This window comes from Chrysochloris asiatica, unplaced genomic scaffold, assembly GCF_000296735.1.
Source record: "Chrysochloris asiatica unplaced genomic scaffold, ChrAsi1.0 scaffold00127, whole genome shotgun sequence".
NCBI lineage: Eukaryota > Metazoa > Chordata > Mammalia > Afrosoricida > Chrysochloridae > Chrysochloris > Chrysochloris asiatica.
In genome coordinates this window covers 5,375,877-5,385,314 of record NW_006408645.1, presented here as the reverse complement: position 1 = coordinate 5,385,314, position 9,438 = coordinate 5,375,877, and the positions used below count along the sequence as shown (strand labels likewise).

The following is a 9,438-nucleotide window of genomic DNA, read 5'->3' as shown; positions in this document are numbered from 1 at the left end:
AAAAAAAGAAAGATAATGGAACTTTTCCATGAAATTTTTGAAGCCCCCTCATATTTACAACTCTCCATATTTCTTACACATTTTAACTATAGATCCTCAAGACTCTTTCCCAAATTAAATAGTTGGCTCTATTGTCTAATTTTTATTTACTTTAATGAAATAAATTGATAAAATAGCCATATAGGTGATTGTTCTAAAAGTTATTCTTAAGTAATTGCTATTAACAGTTACAAACTGCAGACTACTGAGTCAGTTCAAGTATTGTAGTGATTACATTTCTTTTCTTTTAGTTTCTGTCAATTGTTTTACTGATATAAACCAATTAAAAAAAAATAAAAAAGAACTTGTCACCAGTTTTAGTAAATACAACCACCCACATGGAAAAAACTCTTCAATGTTTTCTTCCAACATATGTAAATGCTTTTCCAGTCACTAAGCTTTAGCACTTGACTTTCTATAGATTGTTCACTTAGGTGTAATGGTAAATGATACCATGCTAATACAACAGTGTAACAGTTAATACCTAATTAGTGTGTGCTGGTATGCATTAACCCACTCTGACTCCATTTAAATATAATAAATGTAAATATCCTAACTCATGAAATCTCCTAGGTTTAGCCCCGGACTTCAAACCTCCAATGAAGAACTGAAAGTTTATATAAGGAGTAAGCTCTGTGTTTGCCCCACAAGTCCATATACCAAGACCACATTATTCCAAGGAGTTGATTTTATGTATTTGTTTATCATCCAGTCTTGTTTCTGAAAGGCAACCACTGTCAGCCTCTTTAATACCTCTTTCTGATCATTTACTTTAATATTTCTAGATGCTGTGCTTCTACTGGTATTTCTTGAAGAATCAAATGTTTATTGACGTTCTGCTTATAGAAATGAGACTCAACTCTCATATTTTCAGCCCTGCTGCTTGTTCCTTGCTCTCGCTTTCTCAAGTTATATCACAATCTTTGTTTCACTAGCTTCCATCCTTAACAAGTGGTTTTATCACAGCTGTGTTAACTAGATTGTCAATGTATCCACTGTAGTAACTATTGCTCACTGTGGTTTCAAGTATTCTACTATGATTATATTATTTCTTTGGTGGTGGTGGTGGTTATGTGCTGTGCTTCCTAAAGTTCTCTAAAATGGTGGTGGTGGTATGCTGTGGAGTCAATTCCGACTCATAGCGACCTTGTTCAGGGTTTCTGAGGCTGTAAATCTTTACAGGAGCAGAAAGCCTTATCTTTCTCCTGTGGAACTTTACACAGGTGGTATTTGTCCTCCAACTAGTCATAGTTTTACCTCCTTTACTTTCCATGTGCTTATAACTTTTTAAAATGTTCCCATTGTTGTTGTTTGTTGTTGTTGTTATGTGCCATGGAGCCGGTTCTGACTCACAGCGACCCTGTACAGGGTTTCCAAGGCTGTAAATCTTTATGGGAGCAGAAAGCCTCATCTTTCTCCTGTGGAACAGCTGGTAGTTTCAAACTGCTGACCCTGAGGTTATCAGCCCAATTCATAACCACTACGCTACGAGAGCTCCTTAGCTAGCAAATGCCACGTTGTTGTTCTTATATGATGTCAAGTCAGTTCTGACCCATAGTAACCCTGTGTAGGATTTCCGACGAGCTGCTGGTGAACTTCACCCACCGACCCGGCTTTCACACCAATTGCCTTATCAATTATAATATACAAACCTCAAAATCCTCAGTCGATTTTTAAGTTCCATTTTTTTCTAAGTAAATAGTCAAACAGCATCTTGTAGCTCCATGCAAGGACAACTGCAGACAGAGTTGTCATATTGGAACTTCTGTTTAACTCTTCTCTTTGTCAGATCTTCTGGTGTGTACTGGATCTGATAAGTTTCCCCTTTATTTCTTTATTTTTATGAGGCACATTTCCCATCAGTTTTCTAAGAAATAATACATGGAAAGCAAAATACTTTGAAACCCTGAAGATCTGAAAAAACTTACAGTATACACTCATATTGGAGTCCCAGTGTGGTGCTGTATGTGAAGCACTTGACCACAATATCAATTTGAACCACAAGGTGGCAGTTCAAACCCACCAGCTGCTCCTGGGGAACACTATATAGGGTTGCTATGCATCAGAACCAACTCAACAGTACATAACCACAACCCTCATATTGGTTCACAGTTTGGCTGGGTATAAAATTCTAGATTGGAAATAGTTTTCTCACAGTTTTGTTATTTCACAGTCTTTGAAGCTCCATGACCCTCTAGTTTTCCAGTTCCTACTGGGAAACCCAGGCTTTCTGTCTTCTTCCAAAACTCTTGCCGTACCTTCACTTGCTTTGTGTGCTCCACATAGATGATGAACTGTTGTCTACTTTTGCAACTCTAAATATAAAAGTCCCAATGACTTTAAAAAAATTTTTTTAGTGTATGTGGGTTTGTATTCCTTTACTGTAATTTTAAGAAGCTCTGGGTTATAAGGTCAGTAGTTCAAATGTGTCAGCTGTTCCATAGACAAAAGATGAGGCTTTCTGCTTCCATAAATATTTACAGCCTCAGAAACCTTATATAGGTTACTCTGAGTCAAAACCAACTTCATGTCACATAATCACCACCTTTGCAATATTAGTTTAAAGTGAATAAAAAGAAAACTGAAGTTGTCAGTTGATCATGTTTATTCAAAATCCATTCACATCTTTAAATCTCCAAGTATCTAAGTTCATGCCAAGACTTTGCATTTACTATGACACAGTACTATTAGAACCCCTGAGAACAGGTAGTACTGTTCCCATTTGATGAGACAGCTGAGGGTCCAGGAATATTCATAGTTTGCTCAAGTTTCAAGAGCCAGCATGAGGCAAATTGAGATTAAAACTGTGTTCTTCCCCCTCTACACAAGCGCCATGGTGACATGCAATGATCTCTGTAAGCTAGGATACAAACAATAAAACATGGCAGATCTTCATTCTGGAGTCTACCATACCTTGCTGCAGTAAACTAATGCCACTGCTATGTTGTGAATTATTCCTTTGAACTATTCTCTGAGCCACAGAATGCAAGCTTTCCTCTTCAAACACTCTTTTATTCCACAGTAGAAATTGGAACACCTAAAACCAAGTAATTGCTGCGTGGTCTGACTCATACAAAATGGTGCAGTATATGAAAACAGACAAGGAAAACCAAAATCATGCTGTTTGGAGTCTGAAGGAAAATATACCTTAATATATAATGATGCTATTTCAGAGTCCAGTACAAAATGAAATACATTCACTCTTTGAAGCTTTTACGTACATTCCCACATAGTGTACAAATAGCATTCTCTAATTTGAAAACAAAAAAAATAAGTGATTACTTTCAAAGTCCAGTCTTTTCAAAGCACTGCAGAGCTTTTCAGCTAAGTGGCTATTTTCAAAAAGGACAGGGAACTTTCCAACTAGTATTTATGAACAAGCACACATGCCCAGTAATGTCTGGTGTGTTTGCGTCACTTCGACTTCCTGTCTGTGGTTATAACACACATTGTGTTCAATGATCCCTTCCTAGAGGGAGTTTTCAGGTAATGTCTTCTGAATAGTTTCCAGTTATTTGCTCATTCAAGAATTGTCTGTTGCTTTTCCCAGTTGAATACCAGGTCTTTGCACTCCATTAGTTTATAATCTAATTAGCCCTAACTGCATCTCCATGTAAATTAAATAGCCCTAATAAAGGGATTAAATGTTTGAGTCAAGCAATTTAAGAGTGAAAAAAGACAGAACCTCCTCTGACCTGGGTCAAGTCATTCTGCTGCTCACACCCTCAGGCATTTGCTCTACGAAACAAAATGATTGAAACAGATGATGTTCAAGACTGATGCTCTAGCTTGTGAATACTATTCCTACATTATCGATGAATCAACTTCAGCGAGTTATCTGAAACCGTCACCATTGTTTCAATACATGTGTGGCTATGACAGAATGTTGTCCATGTATTCATTCAATACATACTTACTGTGGTGAAACATATAATACATTGGATACATATTTGATACATATTAATATGCTCAGAGCTTATTTTAGTGGCAAATGCACATATATAGGCCTTAGCTTCATTGAGTTCAAAGTCCAAAGAGAAAGGATGACAAAAGGCAATTTGTGAATAAATAATAATTGTGACCAATGCTGTGAAGGATAACTACAGAGTGCTATGAAAAGAAAAACAGGGAAAGGTTCATTTAACAAGGTAGGGAGAGTTTGTGCTTAAAAGGTTCATTAAAGAAATGGCAAGGGCTATATACAAGAGAGTTTGCATTCAAGGAATTAAAAGACCATTCTGGCTTCTAAGGAGTCCTGATGTGGTGCCACAAAATAAGCACTGAACCTCAAGGTCTGTTTGAATCACTATGTTGGTGGTTTCCTGGGAAACCCTAGACAGGGTCACTATGCGTCCGATCTGACTCGATGGTATTTAACAACAACAAAGTAAGGCTAAGTGAGAACCTTTGGGACCTGTTCCATCTCACATATTTCAAGACTTTAAAATATATGAGTTATCTCCTTGATTCTGAAAAGGACTTCAAACAGTAATGAACAAGATCTGTTCCTGTGTTAAGTCTCCATGGTCTCCAGTATGGTAAAGGAATGAGGGTGGAATGAATCGTTCCTTAACAACTCATCAAGAAATCCTCTCCAATCTCCCACCGTTCTCTTTTTGTAATATACTTGAGGTGTCTGTTCACTTCAGAGCTATAGCACCAAATTTCTGAGATCTGCTTGGGAACCCTACCACATTAACTTTGGTATGTCAGAGCACTTGGCACCTCTGGTCCTGAATACTCTGGTCCTAAACTCTGGTAGCGCAGTGGTTACAAATCGGGCTGCGAACCTCAAGGTCAGCAGTTTGAAACTACCAGTGGTTCTGCTGCAGAAAGATGAGGCGGTCTGCTCTCAAAGATTTACAGCCTTGGAAACCCTGTACAGGGTCGCTATGGGTTGGAATCGACTTGAAAGCACGTAAAAACAACAACAGGCTAAACAGACACAAATACATACCATTTGGACAGCCTTTTCTAGACTCCATCAAACTGATATTTAAAATGATGATATCAAACACCCAGTACCACTACCATCTTCTGAAAATTCACAAACATCACTCTCTTGTCTGTTCTCCCTATAGCTCTCTGACACCCCTGACTTGGTGTACCAACACAGTTTCCTGTATGGCTCCCTATTTCTCCTCTCCTCATTGCGGTACCCTGTCCCAGAAAATGAATAGACTCCTGCTTCCTGCGGCAAGGTTTAATTGCCACCTACTTCCTCCTCTGTCCCTAGCAGGATTTGGTGTCTTACTAAGCCTTGCCTCCCACTTTAGATTACCATCAGCCCTGCTTTCATACAGACTTTACTGAGAGTCCACCTTTCCTGAGAGGTTGTCCAAAGGCACAGACTCTGTGATGGGAGGATGGGTGAAACATCATGACTTGCACTGTATGCGGAGGAATAAAAATGAGTAACTTGAATGAAGGGCAAATAAAATCGAACTTGCTAGAATGAACTGAGAGAGAAAAAATAAGTGGAGTAGGCAGAGACTTTCTGGAGTAATGAATAGAAAAGAAGTGGGGGGAAAACCTAAGCTGATAACTTAGGTAGAAAATGTGGGAGAAAGTAGACAACAATCTACCATCTATTTTGTCCATTTTGCACACTTCATACAAAAGCCACTTGGAAAAGGAATCATTTGGCTAGGGGAGCAAGCCTATTTCTCAGTTATTTATAACTGTTTTTGCTATGCGTTGTCAAATCAGTTTAGACTCATAGCGACCTTGTACAGGCTTCTGAGGAGCAGCTGGTGGGTTTGAACTGCTGACGTTGCAGTTAGCAGACCAGTGCTTATCCTACAACACAGTTATTGTTAAGTGCCGTCAAGTCAGTCCCTACTCATAGCGACCCTGTATAGGGTTTCCGAGAAGTGGCTGGTGAGTTTGAATTGTGGACCTTGCAGTTCAAACTGACCTTGAGGTCAAGTGTTTATCCTAAGGCGCAACACCAGGACTCCACAGCACCACATTAGTCACTAAGAAAAGGCAGGCTGTGTCCTAACCGATGTTTGGGGGATTTTTGTTTTTGTTTTTTTGCTGTGTGTCTGGCAGGAACCAATGCTAAGCATGGACTACGCTGCAAAGCCTGTAAGATGAGCATCCACCACAAGTGCATGGATGGTCTAGCACCCCAGCGGTGTATGGGCAAGCTGGTAAGGACAAGCTCCTGGGATGCATGAGCATCCTGCTCAGGGCACTTACTTGTTCCAATGAGATCATTCTCTAAACTCTCTTGCAGCGCCCTGAGAACCAAGCACCAACAAGACAGCCTCTGAATCCCTGAGCTGCCAAACTGGCTTCCTAGTATACATAGTAATTGAGTAGAGAGAGAGACTTGTCAACATTAAAGACAAATGCCTCACATGGGAAAAGGACCCAGGGTCCTTATAATGGTAGCCAACTTACTCCGCGCTGGGAATTTCTCAGTTGTAGCGCTTAAAGTCCCTGGTGCCCTGGGACTGTACAGCTTTTAAAACTGAAAGTCCTATATCTTGGGAACTCTCTCATTTCTAAACAAAATGACGATTGGTCACTCTAGTCCTTTTTGGCCATCAGCTGCATGAGTGTCAAGAGCGGGAGTAAAAAAATCTGCATCTTTAACAAAAGCATGAGATCAAACCCATTCTGGACCAACAATGTCATCTCAAGTGTGTGGACTTCAGTACTGATGAAACACATTGGAAAAAGGCAATACTTTTTTTTTTTCTTCCCCAAATAGCAATTTTGAAGTTATGTGAACCTAAGATGGCCAAACAATTGTAGAAGAGATGAGAAATGTTCTATTGTCTTTTGTGGCCTAGGGAGAAGGCCTAAGCCTGCAGGTAAACAAGTCTATATAATCAGAGGTTATGTCTCCCAAAGATCTGACTGCAGGGTTAGTGAATGCTCTGTCACCAGCAGTATTAAAAGACAAAGTGGACACCACTTAACAACAATGTTGGAGAAGTTTCTGGATTTCTAATAGGGCCTATGCTACAGACCACTAAGTTCCCTTGCAACGCTGGGATATAGTAAGTACAGGTTCTTCAGAGCCCATCTCCTGATCCTCACTGTCAGTTTCCTATTCTCTCAAACCCCTACTTCACGTAACTTCACGTGCTCCCCTCTTTGTCCTCCAAGGGTGATTCCCATGATCCAAGGCAAAAACAAGGAATGTAAAAGCAGCAAAATAGAACAGCATCCAGAACACAAAAACAAATGATCCAGAGTAAATCTCTTCAGATATGAAGGGTCTTTGGGCCTACATCCAAGGTCTGGTTGTCCTTTTATGATTTTAATAAACCACAATAATAAAATATGGTGAAGTAATATATGACCAACAATTTGTATTCTGGGAGATAATGAGAAAACCAGATACAAAGGAGGCAGGACAGGGAAGGGCAGGGACAGGAGTTTGCTTATTAACATGATGGTTACCTTGCTTATTGCCGCCTGTATCTTCCCCACAGGGATAAATTAAAGAAAAAGGCAGCATCTTAAAGGAGGAAAGGGATGTATCTCGGGAGAAAATAACAGGTTTATTTTACGACTCTTGTGTTGCTTTCTCCATTTGATTAATAAACACTAAGTCCTTCTCATTCTTTCTCCAGCCAAAGGGATTCCGACGTTACTACAGCTCCCCCTTGCTCATTCACGAACAGTTTGGATGCATTAAAGAAGTTATGCCCATTGGTGAGTTAAGGCATTGATGGGCTGAGGTGGGGTTTCAACAGCATTAATGGCAACTGTTCTCCTAGTCCTGTAAAACCAGCAGGATGTCTTCCTGTGTTTGTTTGATGGCACTTTGGGTTTTGATTATTTGTTTGTTTTGCTGGATGAAAAACAAACAAATGATACCATGGGCTGACTTCTGGAATTTTCAGTTGCGTAGTGGTTACGAATCGGGCTGCGAACTGGAAGGTCAGCAGTTCGAAACTACCAGCTGCTCCGCGGGAGAAAGATGAGGCGATCTGCTCCTGTAAAGATTTATAGCCTCGGAAATCCTGTACAGGGTCGCTATGGGTCGGAACCGACTCGACGGCACTTAACAACAACAACATCCCTGATGAAACTCCATAAACACCCAAGTCAAAAAGCTTCTCACACCCCATACCACCTGTCAAAAGCAAGGAAAGCTGAAAAGATCCTGGGGTGTGGCATCTTAAAAACCTGCCCGATAGCTTAACTTTCCCATTGACCAATTATATAACATCAAGCAACTTACTCAATCTTTCAGATCCTATGAAATGAAAACAGCCATATCCTCATGTGATGCTGTAGGATAAGCACTGGACTATTAGCCATAAGGTTTGTGGTTCAAACCTTGGAAACTACACAGAGTCTCTGAGTCATAAATGACTCATCAGCACAACAAAAATTAGGAGAAATTCAGTGAACGGCAGTTATTCTTTAACGAAGACAAAACATCTGAAGGGGCTTCAAAAAGTTCATGAAAAAATGTAATTAAAGGAAAATGGAATTTTTTGAAGCCCCTCTTATGTTCCTTATTTGTAGATATTTCTGTTGGATTTCTTATCTAACAATATAGGCCAGTTTACTTCCGCCCCCCCTTTTCTCTGAAAATCTTGCCTCTTTGGGGGTAATTTTTAAACTGACAAGTTTTAAACTAAGGTTTTAATTAGAAGTTCACAAAACCTAGCGATGCCAAATGCTGTCAAAGATACTTGCCTTCTAGTGCAAACTCTGTCTCAAACAATTTAATTTTCTGGGCAGAACCTCCCACAGAGGAAATAAATCTGCTCACTAGAGATAATATTAAAATTGGAACCCTGAGGATGGATAGTCATAGAAGAAAAGCAATCAGGAAGAGGTTGAGAGTAGATAGTTCTTGAAAGTATGGGGCGTAGTATACAGTGTTGGCAAATGGGAGCATGTTGGAAAAACCCCTGTAAATAAGGAAAGTTCTGCCACATAGTTTCCGTGTGGCACTGTAGGGTAACATACGGGACCACAAGGTCAATTTGAACCACAGTATCGGCGGGTCACTGTGACTTGGAACCTACTGGACAGCAGTTAACATACAACGTAACATATCAGTTGGGTTCACTGAACTGAGTCTGTGACAAGTGCTCTCAACCCAGGAAATGTGGTAAGTGGTTGGCTGAGCTCCTAATGAGTATTCTCTTCTGTTGCAGCCTGTGGCAATAAGGTGGACCCTGTCTACGAGACCCTTCGCTTCGGCACCTCCCTGGCCCAGAGAACGAAGAAAGGCAGTTCCGGCAGTGGCTCGGATTCACCTCACAGAACCTCTGTAATTGTCTCTCCCTCCTTCAGTTCCTCTCATAGTGGTCTTATCAGGAAAGGAGTTTTAGTTAAGTAGTGTTCCTATAACAGAAATACCACAAATGGTTAGCGTTCACAAACTGAAATTCATTTTCTCACCATCTGTTGTTGTTA

At 40.2% G+C, this 9,438-nt stretch overlaps 1 protein-coding gene across 1 annotated transcript in view; it reads left to right on the top strand.

Moving 5' to 3' along the window:
- Window positions 1-9,438, top strand: part of STAC (SH3 and cysteine rich domain) — a 271,988-nt gene that overhangs the window by 172,962 nt on the left and 89,588 nt on the right. The window contains exons 3-5 of the mRNA XM_006869168.1: window positions 6,094-6,194; window positions 7,632-7,713; window positions 9,177-9,292. Of these exons, the coding sequence (XP_006869230.1) occupies window positions 6,094-6,194; window positions 7,632-7,713; window positions 9,177-9,292 (299 nt within the window). The remainder of the gene's footprint in view (window positions 1-6,093; window positions 6,195-7,631; window positions 7,714-9,176; window positions 9,293-9,438) is intronic.